The sequence below is a fragment of the Dendrobates tinctorius genome, unplaced genomic scaffold (assembly GCF_039654945.1).
Source record: "Dendrobates tinctorius isolate UK_male_01 unplaced genomic scaffold, ASM3965494v1 ptg000043l, whole genome shotgun sequence".
NCBI classification, from domain to species: domain Eukaryota; kingdom Metazoa; phylum Chordata; class Amphibia; order Anura; family Dendrobatidae; genus Dendrobates; species Dendrobates tinctorius.
In genome coordinates this window covers 11273568-11290085 of record NW_027361711.1, presented here as the reverse complement: position 1 = coordinate 11290085, position 16518 = coordinate 11273568, and the positions used below count along the sequence as shown (strand labels likewise).

General features: G+C 42.9%; 1 protein-coding gene across 2 annotated transcripts in view; it reads right to left on the bottom strand.

Moving 5' to 3' along the window:
• The window catches only part of IL17B (interleukin 17B), a 34865-nt gene extending 26290 nt beyond the window's left edge, over positions 1-8575 (bottom strand). The window contains exons 1-2 of one of the 2 annotated variants that reach the window (XM_073575199.1): positions 8314-8575; positions 8178-8210 (exon numbers count right to left, since the gene is read on the bottom strand). In XM_073575199.1, coding sequence (XP_073431300.1) covers positions 8178-8210; positions 8314-8334 — 54 coding nt within the window. In that variant the 5' untranslated portion in view covers positions 8335-8575. The remainder of the gene's footprint in view (positions 1-8177; positions 8211-8313) is intronic. The other variant, XM_073575200.1, reaches the window with a different exon arrangement.
• Between the last annotated feature and the right edge of the window lie 7943 nt (positions 8576-16518).

Sequence of the window (16518 nt, the reverse complement as noted above, 5' to 3'; positions counted from 1 at the left end):
TACGGTATGTACTACACAACCACATTCTCTATGTTCATAATGTGTGTGTTAATTTATGTTTTTTGGCCTTCTTGGACAAAGTTTAATACCCTCATCTTACTCAAAATATGTTTCACCTGACACAGCAGAATGTTACATCTAATATGTCCTGCATATCACTTAGTCATTGTGCCAGCAAATATGTGTGTGTTGTTCTCTCTCATTTCCTAACAAGTTTGGTCGGCATGTAACTGATTTTTTTTTACTTTAGCCATTCTAACCTGTACTATTTCTGTTGTTCTACAGCTTCCTGTCCACTGGCCTGTCTTATGCCGCCCTCCACCATGAGTTTCTCATTGGAAAGTCAACCATTTCAGGCATAGTGAGGTCTACATGTGCAGAAATCTAGACAAGACTCCATCAGGTGGTCCTACCCGAGCCCAGGGTGGAAGACTAGTTAAGGATTTCAAGGGACTTTGAGGAGGACTGCCAGTTTCCAAATTGTATTGGGGCCCTGGATGGCAAACATATCAGGGTGCGTAAGCCGCCGAACTCAGGCTCCCAATTCTTCAATTATAAGCAATACTTTTCTGTTGTATTGTTGGCTCTGGTAGACCCTCAATACAAGTTTAGAATTGTTGACATTGGGGCCTATGGAAGGACGGGAGACTCTAGAGTCTTCAATACTTCCATAATGGGTCGGCGGCTACGCACCAACCAGTTGGATCTACCACCACCACGCCAGCTACCAGGCTCCCCCGAACAATCAGACCCTTATGTCCTTGTGGCAGATGAGGCCTTTCAGTTATCACGTAATGTCATGAGGCCATATCCCCGGCGCAACCTTGACCACAGGTGCAGAATTTTTAACTTGCGCCTATCACGTGCTAGGCGACTGGTGGAGTGTTCCTTTGGGATTCTTTGTGCCAAATGGCGGGTACTCCAGTCTGCCATTCAGTTGAGTGAGCAAAATGTGAATGAAGTTGTCAAAGCCTGTGTTGTTCTGCATAACTTCACCAGGATACATGATTGTTCCTCCTCTGATGGTGTTGTGCGTAGGACGGACAATGTGCGCAGGGTGAGACCACCTATCATCCCTCAACGTAGACCGCTCTCTGGCCTCAAAGTGCGTGATATATTCACGAATTACTTTATCTCACCTGAGGGGGCAACTTCTTGGCAAGAGAATGTTGTGTCTATGTTATAATTTGTTTCTTTAAAAGTGTGTCTAAATATATATTACTCAAGCCTTTTTATGATTCTATGACTGTTTCTTTGCATTGGTTGGTGTCTGTTAGTATGTTGTGAGGGATTGTGAAAAATCACACAGAGACGTTAACTAGAGTAGACAAATTTTTAGTTTTGCCTTTTTTTTTTTTTTTGTTTTGCTTAAAGGCAAACATAATTTTGCCATAACACAAATTTGGCAATGGCCAAAATGACCCTTTGTGCCTTCTTTAACTTGGTGTAACATTAACATTACAGAAAAAAACTGCAACAAACATTATGCAATAACAACATTGCTGCATGCCTACATTAACCTTGATTAGGCAACAAAGGGTGAGCTCCATCACCTAAATAAAGTCAATAAGATAACACTCACATTTCCTCATAATGTTATCCAATCATAGAAAGATTCCACCATGACAGGCAAGGCTACCTCACAGCTTTCACACAGATATTACCTGTCTGTAGAACAGACAATATTTAAGCATGCTATACTGGAAAGGATGAAAATACAAAACTCACTTGTTAAGACATAGAGAGAGCGTGATATTGAGAATGCTGGTCGCCTCAAATTGGTTTACTAGAGAATGCTAATAACAAAGTTGACTACTTAACTAAAGGCAAGCACGCCTTTCCTATGCATTAGCAAGTGATTAGTGTATTTTCATCCTTTCATGTAACAGTATAGCGCATTTAAATATTCTCTTTTATACACACATGTAATATCTGTGTTAAAGGCGTGAGGTAGCGTTGCCTGTCATGATGGATTGTTTCATATGTTTGGAAAACATTGTTTAAAAATGTGAGTGTTAAATTATGTTCTAAATGTTGGTGAAGGAGAACACCTGTTTTTTTGTCTAGATTAGAAGCACCAGTTAAATGTCACTGGACATCTCCACATTTTTGATTCATAAATCCTCATATGTAGGGGAAGGGGAACGGGGAGGAACAGCTTGTGGGTGCTGCTGGACATTGTGGGCAAATTCGCCCTGTGTGGGGCCATACTGTTGCCCATGATGCTGTTGTTGTCCAGCCTCCTGGGCCTGTTGGTGATACTGGCCAGAGTAATGATGATGGTGAGGGGCTTCTTGTTGGCTCTGGTAGGCCCGTGGCTCATACCCACCAAGATAGCCAGATCGTCCCCAACCAGGTTGGGACCAGCCTCCAACACTGGGTGGGTACAAGTGGCCATATTGGTGGGGTTGGCTTGAGGAAGACATTTGGGGCTGCGGAATAGAAGGATGGGTAGGGGGAGGAAGGGCTTGAGGTGTTGGCCCACGTATTAGGGGCTGTTCAGACCCTGCTTGAGCAAGCATCTGTGTGGATGGTCTCATGCGCATTAAATTTCTTGGTGAGAGCTGCCACCTCTCCAGAAATTCAAACACCTCATATGGGGTATTGGGGGGGGTGCTTGCATCAAGCAGGATCTGAATACATCCCCTAATACGGAGCCTGACCTCACGGGTAAGGGCACGGAGATAAAGGGTGAGGCTACGTGCATAGGCCTCCTCACCATCATCTGTAGTGACTCTGGACAAGTAATTCAGCACCCCAGTGTCCACATTGGTCCTGCTCTCTTGAATGGTGACCTGGCGCCTTCTTCTTATTCGCCGTGATGCTAGAGCAGCCTGTGGGGAGGGCCTGATCTGGGCAGTGGGGCTGCTGCTCAAGTTGCCCGGCTCTTCCAGGATGGGTGAGGTTGCAGCAGCAGACCGTCCTGGTGGTGTGTTGTGTAGGGCAGCCATTGTGTGTTCTGGTGATGCCTCCTCTTCAGCCATCCTTCTTGTAGGGGGAGAAGATGGGCCAGCCACCTCACAGGATCTATAATGGGCTCTGCCTCTGAGGCCGTTCCTCGATCCGTAAGGTTGGATTGAGTTCTGTTATGAAATAGAACAGAGGCAAAAATACATCAATATTTTTGTCACTGTAAAGTATTTGTGTAGTGTTTTTGTGTCATGTGGTGTGAGGTATGTACTTACGGTCTCAGAGCCAGAATTGGGGCGAGAAAGTTCAGCCGGTCATAGTATATATATTTGCGCTTTACATGGCCAGCATCCCCACTCCTGGACCGCTGCTGGCGTTCCCGGCGGTACTGGTCCCGGATGCTTCTCCACCGTTTCATCACATCTTCCACTGCAATGTGACAGAAAAGATTGTCAAAATCAGATATTTGAGAGGTCACATTTTCAAACAGTAGTCTAGGCATGGGGCCTTCTGGGGTGTGCGTTCTACCCATGGTGGCATATGTAATTGGGCCGATACCCAGGGTCTCATTAGCTCCCCTGAAACTAATTTTAGTGGCTAGGAGGATGAGGAGCTTGTGGCCTAACCCCTAATTATGGCTGTGTGAAGCCACGTGTCACATCCTAAAGTAACGGCCTCATGAGGCTAATAAAAGTACATGCACAGGAAGGGGGGGGGCTGATTGTAGATTCATTTTATAGCGCGCGCTAAGGTTAATTATATTTTTATGGTTGCACTTACAAATTTTATGCTGCTCATCACGTGGTCTGTCACCAAAGTCATGGTACATCTGGCGACAGATGCGCCTCCATGACGCCTCCTTTCTTGTGCGGTTCGCATAGTTTGCATCGCGTGGGTCCCATATTTCGGGACGCTCCTGCACCAGCACAATGAGCATCTCTACATTAATATATGTGGACGCCATGCTGCTGCTGTACTCCGTGGAGGCGTACTTCCTGGATGTCTGGAGCGCTTTTTGAGCTCATTTGCATGTCTAGGCTTCCTGATGGTGGATTGGCCCATTTCCTGTTCACCAGCCAAAAGACCTGCGTATTGCTCGCAGGTCACACGTGTGTTCCGTGTGTAATGCGTATTTTTTGCGCACCCATAGACTTGCATTGGCGTACTACGGGCGTAGTACGCTGACAATCGCAGCATGCTGCGATTGGCACGGAGCGTAGGATACGGATGAGAAATATACGGCTGGTGCGAGTGACCCCATAGAGAATCATTGGTCCGTGTCTAATGCGTGCTTTTAGCGCCTCTCACTCTCCCGTATTCCTCGCCAGTGTGACTCTGGCCTAATTGTAAAATCTGTGGGTGACCTGAAGAGGGTGCTGTACACAGGAGATGCCTTGCAATTAGACAGATTTGGAGCTACTGCAAGGAAGAGTGGACAAAGATTGCTAATTCTAGATGAACCATGCTCATAGACTCCTTCCCATAGAGATTGAATTCTGTCATAAATTTAAAGGGTACATCAACAAAGTATTAGTTGAAGGGTGTGCATATTTATGCAACCTCTATATATTTATTTTTCCAACTGAAAACATTTCAGTTTGGTTTTTAATGGATTTGTACAGATTATGAGTGACATTAAAAGTGGAAAAAGTTTTAAAATGATTATTAGTGATATGATTTATTTTACATGTCATAAACATGCCATTTTAACTGGGGTGTGTAGACTTTTCTATGCACTCATACACTTTATCATGTATCAGTGAGGTTACTAATGGTTGAGGAATCTTCTGCCACACTGAACGCACTTGGGCATACAAATCATCAAGATCCGCTCCTGGCAGCTCCCTTTGCAATTGCCAATGAAATTCCAGATGTGCTCGATGAGTGACAAGTCCGAAGACGCTGTAGGTCATGGTAGCACGTTTAGACTGCACAGACTACTCACAGAAAAACAAGCAACATGTGGCATGGCGTTGTGTTGAAAATCAGCTCCTGGTACAATTTTGAGAAATGGCAGTGCAATTTTTTCTTTTTAGTGTTGCAGTTTCAATATTAGTAGACTATGTTGCAAGCTATTAACAAATATACTGTATGTATGCATACACTATAGGCTACTCTCACATGTATTACGTGTACTACAAGCAGTATCTAAATATATCACGTACTATTAAATGTGCATCTTACATGTATGAAATATGTTTTTTATGGCTTACAAACAAAGTCTGCGTGTATTAAATTTAATCTCAGATACATTATAGAGCTAACAGGTCACTATCAGATGTACCTAATGTACTATCAGCCACACATTTTAACCCATTCACGTATAGGTATGTCACAGGTCGTGTATCCCAGTTTGATGCGGGCTCCAGCACTGAGCCCACATCTTTTCTGATCAGCTGTCATGTGCCCCTAACAGCTGCTGGTGGAATCACAATCCACCCGTGGCTGGTAACATGTTAAATGCTGCTGTCAATATATGACCTCAACATGTAACATGATCGCACTGGAAGTGCTTCACAAACCATCAGCGCCCCTGTCACATGATCAAGGCGCCGATTTAAAATTGGATTGCAATCATCCGATTTTATCGCCAGTGAGTATAAGCCCTTAAGGAGACTATTGAAGCAAGTATTAAAGTAGAAAAAATGTTTTTAAAATTGTTAAAAAATATAAAATCACTCCCATAACAAGAAAAAAAATTCAAAATGCCAGAATTACACTTTTTTAGTCTCTGCAGCATTGCAATAAAATGTAATAACGGGCGAACAAAACATTGCATTTACACCAAAATGGTATCAATCAAAACATCAGCTTGAAGCACAAAAACAATCCTTCAACCAGTGCCATATTCTGAAAAATGGAAATGCTATGGGTCTGGGAAAAAGAAGCCTTTTTTTTTTTTTTTTTACAAACTTTGCATTTTTTTTCACCACTTAAATAAAAAAGAACCTATAAATCGTTGGTGTCTGCAAACTTGTAATGACCTGGAGAATCATAAGTATTGGAGAAGTGGAGGGGACCGCTCATAAATTTCAAAACAAGAGGGCTCACTAAGGGCCTGGGAAAAACATGACATAGAAGAAAAAAGATCATGCCCATATATAAAGGAGAACCTCAATTGTATATATAACGAATAATGACACTTTATTAGACAATATTACAAAAAGCAAAAAAGCACACAAAGCTTATTAAAAACATTTAAAATGCAAAAAGGACCTACAATGAGTCATGCCTTATTATAGAAGCAATGACTTACCACACCTACTAATCTCCCAAAGAACCAGATAAGTACGTAAAGCCACTGTCAAAGGTATTGCACATCATAAATATAATACATATGTAGCAGCATCAGATAATGCTTCTGTGACTATAAGGCTATAAAGTGCATATGAGAAATACCATGTGGGCCCAGAGATCCACAGAAAAAAAGGCGTATGAGAAGAGAGTAATTTAACCTGTTGAATGCAGGTCTCAGCAATGGCAAAAGGTAAAAATACCAATAGCGCACAGATTTTACAAAAGATGACAAAAAAACCTTAAATGGCTATGAAGTGCATAACAATAGTACCATATGGGCCCAGCGAAACACAAAGAGGCATGTGAGAAGAAAGTAATAAGCCTGTTAAATACAGGTCCCTCAACATAGCCTAAGAAGAGAAACTAGTAGCACAGAATTCTAGGGAAGATAATACCTTTTAATGGCTATCATTATCTGGTATCAACTACTGAGGACTCTCAATCCTGAATATTTTTCTATCTACTGGCTAACACGGTACAAAGATATACATCTTTCCTGTAGGGAAGATAACAAACCCATTCCTGGGCTGAAGTATTCTCACACACCAGAGTGAGTGTGGATCCTAGAGTCTGAGCCAGGGCCCTGGCAGTAGGGAGAAAGATGGTGTGGGATAGGAACCTTTCTCCCTACTGCCAGGGCTTGCGCGATACTCCTGACGTGGAGGCATCGCGAGATCTCGCCCTATCTTGGCGCTTCCTGTGACTGCGCGGCGCCACCGCCAGCTATTGGTTAGCTCTTATACAGATACCTACGTCTGCTATCTTGCAGTCTGTGCTGGAATGTATGCAATGATTGGCCACAATTTTGGCGCTAATGTGATATGGCGCTTCTATTGGTAGGAATAGGTGGGCCATGCTAGGACATTGGGGATTGGTGGGATATCACCATAACAACGACTATGCCATGTGTTGATTGGTAGATCGCTTCAATGCCTTTGTTTAAATATATCTGTTGTTTTGAAACGATGTGATTTCTCAGATTTGTATGACTGTATATTGTGTTTTGGACATTATATTATCTTTTATATGCACTTGATGTTTTGTTTGTAAATGTTATGTATGCACTGTGATTTAGGGGCGGTTCCATGATGGTGATTGGTTTATCCACACTATATATGGTCGCTCCTTCTGCCATTTGTTATGCTTGATAAATACCTTTTTGGTCGAAACGTTGTATCTCTGATTGGCAAAATAAAGCTATTTTTCACCCGGAACGGATGATGCTCCCTTTTTGCTATTTAGTAGGGGTGGTAAGTCATTGCTTCTATAATAAGCCATGACTCATTGTAGGTCCTTTTTGTATTTTAAATGTTTTTAATAAGCTTTGTGTGCTTTTTTGCTTTTTGTAATATTGTCTAATAAAGTGTCATTATTCCTTATATATACAATTGAGGTGCTCCTTTATATATGGGCATGATCTTTTTTCTTGCTCTTCTATGACCTGGAGAACCATAATGGCAGGTCAGTTTTAATATTTAGCCAACATGGTATAAAAAAAAACCAATTGTGGACTTGCACTTATTTTTTACTATTTCACCTCACTTGGAATTTTTTTTCTCGTTTTCCAGTATACTATACGGTAAAATCAATTGTGTCTTTCACAAGTACAACTTGTCCCACAAAAAAACAAACTCTCAAATGGCCATATTGACAGAAAAATAAAAAAGTTATGGGGAGCAAAAAACGGAAAATCCCAAGGTCGTGAAGGGGTTCAGTACATAACAGCTTAATTTAGTGTTCAGGAATATACGGTAATATCATTTTCATTAAAGAAGAAAAATGAAAAGTGAATTTTTCAATTTTACCTGGCAAAAAGGTTATAGCAAAAAAGAAGCATATAAATAACTAGATATGTTTCTTTTCACTATCTACATACACAGCATCTACTGCTACATGGCATCTGCTCATACACAAGGCTAGAGGTGCAACATACAGTACATTACTACATGCACGTATCATCAATGACATACCAAATTATCCATCTGATTAGCAGCACATGGCTTCTGATAATAGACAAAAGCACAAAAAGACATCATATGGTCACAGTTATGGCCAGGCAATCTGATCACACAGCATTGCTGTCGGTTTGCCTCCTGGAGAACTTACCAGTGTGTTTGAGCCAAGCATTGTGTGGCGGCGAGGAGTAGCTTCACGCAGCTGCTGACTTCACTACCCTCAGGGACTATCCCCAATGTCAGTGGGGCACAAGCTGCACCTACTCTGAGTGTCTCCAGTGGGGCTGGGCCCAATCCAATGTACAGTTAGATTTCTAAAGGTGCTGAGTACAATGTTAACAAAGGCCCAGCTTGTCCCTTTCGGCTTCTGTTCTGCGCCTCTTGCTTTGTGTCCCTGGCTCCACATGCAGGGACTGTGTTTGCAGACTGGGAACACCGTACACAGCGGCTCTGTTCTCACACTCAACACACAGACCTGGCTGATATCTGCTGTTTGTTTGCTTGTTCTGTAAATTCTTTTTGGAATAGAATTTCCCATTTAATAGTTCAATAGAGAATTGTGAAAATGTAATATCACCAGCTGGAGAGAAGGGCAGAGTATCCGTTTTCACACTCCGTATGGCTGTGGCTAATTTAGGAATAGGCATGAACGCAATGGTTGGCTTGTAAATGTTCTATGTGAGAATCAAGCGTTATGTACGTTCAGTGTCGGACTAAGGTGCCAAGGGCCCACCAGTAACCATCTCCAGGGCCCTACTTTTCAACTACAAACAAATGTGACTTTATCCTCAATCACAAATTTATATAACAATGAGCTGGGCAGATTGTTAAATTGATAAGATGCCTCATTTGTCTGCATATAGTGATTCATGTATATTGTGCCAAGTACTGCTCATATAAGAGTGTGGTGGCCCACTCCTGCTCAGGGGCCCACCGGAGGATTCTCCTGTTCTGCAGTGGGCCAGTCCAAGCCTGTGTATGCTCAGTATTGGCAGTGAGTTTAGTAGTAGATATCCCAGCTACAGTGTGTCAGTGCTTATATTTCCACCTTAAATAATTGAACATATGCATGTCATTTATCTGTAATCTTGTCCAAACTTTGGATACTCTTCATAGCTACTATTCAGCTATTCTGATTTATCTTGTGCCCACACTGGGTGGTGACAAATACTGCAGGAAATGTCAGCCATTGTGGTGACCATTTGTCAAACAGATCCTGTATGATATGAAAATGTGTATTACCGTATAATATGCAAATTGCCTCTTCAGAGAGAAAAAGGAGTGAACTCTATAGTTGGGTCGACCTCCCAGGGCTGTGGGGTACTCGGTACCGGGCCGGTGTCAACGGGATGTGTCACAGCAGCAGTGACCCGGTCCGTGGCCCTGGGCGCCCAAGTATTAGGGGAAATTGAATGGTGGAATGTAGTTAATTGAATAGTTCGTGACGCCACCTGTGGTGTTCGGCAAGTGAGATGTTAAGCCAACGCTACATGCAGATCCACTGGGACTGATGATATGGTGCAGCAAAGATGTACAAGCTCCCCACAGGTGAAGCTGTAGTCCCAGGGCAGTGTAGATGTGGTTGGCATGGGGATGTAGCAGTGCCGGAAGGGTTGGAAGCAGACAAAGACACAGCGGGGTGCAATTTCTGTACCTTTACTTGATAAATGCAGTCCAGGGTCCTGATTACAGATGGTACCGGAGCAGGCTAGCCTGGAAGCAGCTCAGGGATTCACTCTCAGCAGATGGGCTGTGCAGTCTCCTTCTTAGCGCTTATTTGGGTGAAGTACTCCTAGTACTGAGTTACACTGAAGTTCCTCCTAATTCTCATCTACTAGCACTCCTCATATGGCAGACAGCTGTAGCCACTATTCCTCTCTTGGCTCACCCCGTGCTGTTGTGCCTCCGAGTCTTAGATGGGGGTAGGGCATTTACAGCCTCCTACTCCTCTGGTGTCTGTTGCAGGACCATTAGTATCCGTACAACTGTGGAGACCAGGCTCCAGTTCATGCGCGCTCACTGGGAGGGAGCTCTCTTTCCTCAGCTCAACCTCCAGCTTCTCTCCACATGTCTGCACACGTGGACCTCCTCACACTAACTGACCACTCCTTCCTCCTGGCCCTCAGAGAGCACTCCTCCCCTCAATTCCGGTTCAGAGTCCCCCCTGCTAGCCTGGAGTGGAACTGTGTTGCATGTATAGGTTAACTGCGAGAGAGACCCTTCACTGCTTCCAAGCCTGGCATTACACTCCCTGGAGGAAGGCAAAGCCACTGTGGTGGCCATACTCCTGGGGGCGCCACATTAGCGCCACCTGTTGGTAGTAGAGATCCTACAAGTCACTATCGACCCTTTACCGAGTCTTGCAATATGACTTAGGATAAAAGCCAAATCAGTATCTCAATTTGCAGACACAGTGTTTCAACCTCAGTCCAGAGCCTCTCACCTAGCGAAACCAGTTCTAATACTTTGCACTGACGAGAGCCAATAGCCCTAAACACCGTGTCTGCAAACTGAGATACTGATTTGGCTTCTATTCTAAGTCATATTGCAAGACTCGTTAAAGGGTTGCTACTTCCAACAGGTGGCGCTATAGAGTTCAAATCCTCTTTCTCTCTAAAGAGGCAATTTGCATATTAAATTTCCCAGAGGAGCATTGCATGGTGAATAAGCCTCATTAACTTGACATGCCAGAGCTGGCATGTCACTCTCCACAAGAAAAACACTTACCCGTTAGACACCTATTACCGTAATACAAAGCTACACTACACTGTGTGCGCAATTAATAGGTAATTTTTATTATTGAACAACTACAGTGCTTGCAGTCAATCCAAAATGTTAATGAAGCCTGAATATTTACAATCGGTACAAAAAGTATTCAGACCCCTTTAAATTTTTCACTCTTTGTTTCATTGCAGCCATGTGGTAAATTCAAAAAAATTCATTTTTTTTCTCATTAATGTACACTCTGCACCCCATCTTGACTGAAAAAATTAGAAATGTTTGCAAATTTATAAATGCTACATGTTGCAAGGAAGACTATTACATTACATTGTTGGATGAAGATCTGTTAGGCGTCAGGTTCCCGCAGCTGCACAGCGGGAATCCAGAGCCTTGCATCCAGCGGTCTCCCATTCTCCACCGACCGCTCAGGAGCCCGCACAGCAATCTCGGCATCCCAGACGCTCTGCTCAGACCAGCTCTGTAGGACTGGTTGTCGCTGCCACCTCTGGGTGAGCAATAGCAGCGCAGGCTGTCCTGCAGCAGGCCATTCCAGAGGCTAAGTCCTCTCGTCGCGATACTGGGCATGCTCGCGAGACGATCTCCCATTGTAGATCGAGAGTCATGTGCTCAGGTCCTTCTCCTGATCTGATTAGTCCCTCTCAGAGATCTGGAAGGTCCCGGAAGCGCACGGCTATAAAAGGCCCGCATGGCTGCTCGGCCATGTGCTAGTATAGACTCTAATTGCTACTGTGTGTATGGTGATGGATGTATGGACTGCGAATGACTCATTAAGATTCCCCTCCCTCTGATATTACGAGTGCGTTTAGGGATCTAGTTATAGAGTCAGCTCCAGTCAGTGGCAAGTTACTGGCCACACGGCACATCCTCCACAGTGCTAGCGTCCGACAGTGCGCCCCTCCTGGGCACTGTCGCATTGCGGCTGGGTCAATCGCCGTGCTGCTGTAGTAGCACTAGTTGGCGTCCGCGGTAGTGATGCAGCACGCACGGTAAGTCTAGACGGACATCGCCCTGAGTCTTGGGCTTAGTCCTGTGACCACTTACCGTGCGTGCACTTCGCTGAGTCCTGTGAGGTCAACAGGCTCGGTATTTATGTTCATGCCTCAGGCGACTCTGTGAATCAGCAGAGTACGTCCAGCGCACATCGGGTGACGTATAACCCGCGTGTGCTATACCGCCATATAGCACGTCTGCCATTGTCTAGCAGCGGTTTTAACACCTACTGCACGGTGGACCCCGGGCAGCGAACGCACTTGCTATTATTTAATATTTAGTGCGTTCCGCTGTCCCTAACAAGATCCTCCTACTAGAAAGGAATTTGTGAACAGAGTCAGTTTTGTGATACTTATGGAGCGGAGTATGTATATGAAGAGAGGCAAAATGAATCGCTAGGAGGATATATGGGGGGGTTGGTTGGACTTTCGTGGGTAAGTCTCTCTAGAACTCATCAAAGACAGGATATTAGGGTTATTGAAATGTGTGTGACATTGTATTATATGGACAAGGATAGTGTAAGCGTGACGAGGGGGGGGTTAGGGGAGGGTTTTCTTAGTTTCTAAGGGGGGATTTTCTTGCATTACTAAAAATGTAAGAAAATTAATATTGCTGATATATTTATACATGCCTATGTATGTATTGCTATCCTTCTTATTTTCTTCAATAAAAACTATTTGATTTAAAAAAAAAAAGAAAAACTGAAATATCACATGGTCGTAAGTATTCAGACCCTTTGCTCAGACACTCATGTTTAAGTCACATGCTGTCCATTTCCTGTGATCCTCCTTGAGATGGTTCTACTGCTTCATTGGAGTCCAGCTGTGTTTAATTATATTGATAGGACTTGATTTGTAAAGGCACAAACCTGTCTATATAAGACATCACAGCTCACAGTGCATGTCAGACCAAATGAGAATCATGGGGTCAAAGGAATTGGCCAAGGAGCTCAGAATTGTGGCAAGGCACACATCTGGCCAAGGTTACAAATGAATTTCTGCAGTACTCAAGGTTCCTAAGAGCACAGTGGCCTCCATAATCCTTAAATGGAAGAAGTTTGGGACCATCAGAAGTCTTCCTAGACCTGGCCGCCCAGCTAAACTGAGCAATTGTGGGATAAGAGCCTTGGTGAGAGAGGTAAAGAAGAACCCCAAGATCACTGTGGCTGAGCTCCACAGATGCAGTAGAGAGATGGGTGAAAGTTTCACAAAGTCAACTATCACTGCTGCCCTCCACTAGTCGGGTCTTTATGACAGAGTAGCCTGATGGAAGCCTCTCCTCAGTGCAAGACATGAAATCCCACATAGATTTTGCTAAAAAACACATGAAGGACTCCCAGACTATGAGAAATAAGATTCTCTGGTCTGACGAGATGAAGATAGAACATTTTGGTGATAACTCTAAGCGGTATGGGTGGAGAAAACCGGCACTGCTCATCACCTGCCCAATACAATCCCAACAGTGAAACATGGTGGTGGTAGCATCATGCTATGGGTGTGTTTTTTAACTGCAGGTACAGGACAACTTGTTGCAATTGAAGGAAACATGAATGTGGCCAAGTACAGAGATATCCTGGATGAAAACCTCTCCCAGAGTGCTCTGGATCTCAGACTTGGCTGAAGGTTCACCTTCCAACAAGACAATGACCCTAACCCCACAGCTAAAATAACAACGGAATGGATTTAGAACAACTCTGTGACCATTCTTGACTGGCCCAGCTAGAGCCCTGACCTAAACCCATTTGAGCATCTCTGGAGAGACCTGAAAATGGCTGTCCACCAACGTTCACAGTCCAACCTGATGGAACTGGTGAGGATCTACAAGGAAGAATGGCAGAGGATCCCCAAATCCAAGTGTAAAAAACTTGTTGCATCATTCCCAAGAAGACTCATGGCTGTGCTAGCTCTAAAGGGTGCTTCTACTCAATACTGAGCAAAGGGTCTGAATACTTATGACCATGTGGTATTTCAATTTTTCTTTTTTAATAAATTTTGCAAAAAATTTCTACATTTCTGTTTTTTTTTCAGTCAAGATGGGGTGCAGAGTGTACATTAATGAGAAAAAAATGAACTTTTTAGAATTTACCAAAAGGCTGCTATGAAACAAAGAGTGAAAAATTTAAAGGGGTCTGAATACTTTCCGAACCCACTGTAAGAAAGGAAAGTGAGGTTTATGTGTGTGATTCTACCTGTCACATCTGCAGGTTGCTCTCAGTGCTGCAGATATCAGCTTCCATCTCACAGGCAGGCACTATCGTTGCAATACGGCAAAGCTGTGACTGCAGCAAATGTGTTTGTAAAGAGACAAATTTCAGTTCTACTGTTCTGTTCTAGTTACCTGTCTCACATTGGTCCTTTTCATTTGTAATGATCTCTGGAGGCAGATTCTCACGCAGATGAGTGTCCAGACCATAATTCCTAACAGCTCATTTACATGTAAGAGAAACATGGCTTTACCTGGAATAAGACCTTGGATCGCAGGTATCACTTTATTCATCTTTCTATGGCGCACATATATACAAGTGCTCCTCACTAAATCTGGGTTTCCATAACACCTCAGCAGTGCCTCAGGCTGATCGCCTCCATGCCGAACCGCATTGATGCAAAAGGAGCCCCGACCAAGTATTGAGTGCATTTACTGAACATACATTTCAGTAGGCCAACATTTTGGATTTTAAAATAAATTTTCAAGCTGATGTTATAAAGTATTCTAATTTACTGAGATAATGACTTTTGGGTTTTCATTGGCTGTAAGCCATAATCATCAGAAATAAACACTTGAAATAGATCACTCTGTAATGACTCTATATAATATATGAGTTTCACTTTTTGTATGGAAGAACTGAAATAAATTAAGATTTTGATGATATTCTCATTTTCCGAGAAGCACTTGTATATACACGTCTGAGGATGATTGATCCTACTGACCTATTCCCCTTAGCCTACAGCCATGTCATAGAAACCCCTGAAGTGGGTCAATACTTTACTATGTGTAGCACAGCATCGACTGTGTATATTATATGTATTTTTGCAAGGTGTTATACATATAATATTTGTGAAATTATTGCTTTCAGACAACAAAGACCTTAAATGAGAATTTCCTCTATTTCCCATATCTTGTATTTCTTGTCCAGTTTAGGCAAGGCTGATATTTCCTTAGTAGTCGTTGAAGACAAGAAAATGACTATTCCTGTTGCCAAGAGCCTTTGTTCTGGGGAATATCTCTGAGCAGCACTCTGTTGTTTGACCTTCCCCGTGTCATTTTAAGGAAAGGAAGTGGAGATAAATGTTTGGTTGTTCGTAGTTCATCTGTTCCTCTTTTTCTTCCATACAAGTCATTTCTCAAAGATCTGGTGCTGCACAAGTTATGCATCTGCTACATCCTGAACTGAAGATGGCTGTTGACAAAGAGGTGAGCTACGTGCAAGACACTGAACATCCCATCACCCATCCTGCAGACGTGTTTAAACTGCGCACAATGGCAGGTGAGTTACGGTCCAACCAGGTGGCCTGAAGCCAAACATCAAGAGATGCTAAAGATAATGGGGAGGAATCAACTCTTTTGTTATTAGGACTCTTTTAGATGAGCGGATGTGTGATGTTCGAGTACAAATCGGACAGCACACTGACCAATTTGTTCAATAGAGCTCTTCAGATAACTGTTTTTACATGGACTCAGTATCTGTGTGAGAAAATCGCAGCGTGCATTATTCTCTTTGGAGTTTAGGATGAGACTTGTCCTTCAAGTCTATGGGTTTGGAAAAAAATAGGATCCCATATGGAGTATCTGTATACAGGCTTGGACTGGCCCTCTGGAGAACAGGAGAATCCTCCGATGGGCCCCTGATCAGCAGGGGGTCACCACCCTCTTATATGAGCAGTACTTGGCACAATATACTTGAATCACTATGTGCAGACAGAGGCGGCATCTTATTCATTTATCCATCTGCCCAGTTCTTGGTTATATAAATTTGTGATTGAAGATAATGTAACATTTACATGTAGCTGAAAAGTGGGTTTTCTGGAGTTGGTTACTGGTGGACGCTTGGTGCCCCAGTCAGACACTGTGAGTGTATAGCATATAATTTATAGGGATACATTGCCATTATTAACCTAGGAAATGGTATTTATATTTTAAACTGTTATGTATAAAATCACATGGACAAATGAATGCCACAGAGATGTAAAACATGGCACATGAATGTAATAACAGATGAAAATCATCCAAGTTTTCTGGATGAAACTCGGACAATTTTTCATACCCTCATTTGAAATTGTCCTTAAGCAGCAATTATTTACATTTATTTTCATCTATTTATTAGCAAAATGGCAAAAAATATGCAAATTGCTCCATATTTATGAACGTTTTATACGTTACTTCTTTTGACTGACATAATTACAGTAAACTCCAATATTTTCCATCTTTGTAAAGTTTGGTATTCTTTACAACTTATTTTAGCCATGCATGGGTTTTATGGTGTGGTCTTAAATGCATGTATTGAGGGCATTTTAAAAGACAGGCATTTCATGTGCTAATATTAACCGAAAGTGTGGTGGCGAACAATGTGGCAAATTTATTAAGAGCTCCATGCTTCCTAATAATCTTTGCACATCTTTTTGCGCTC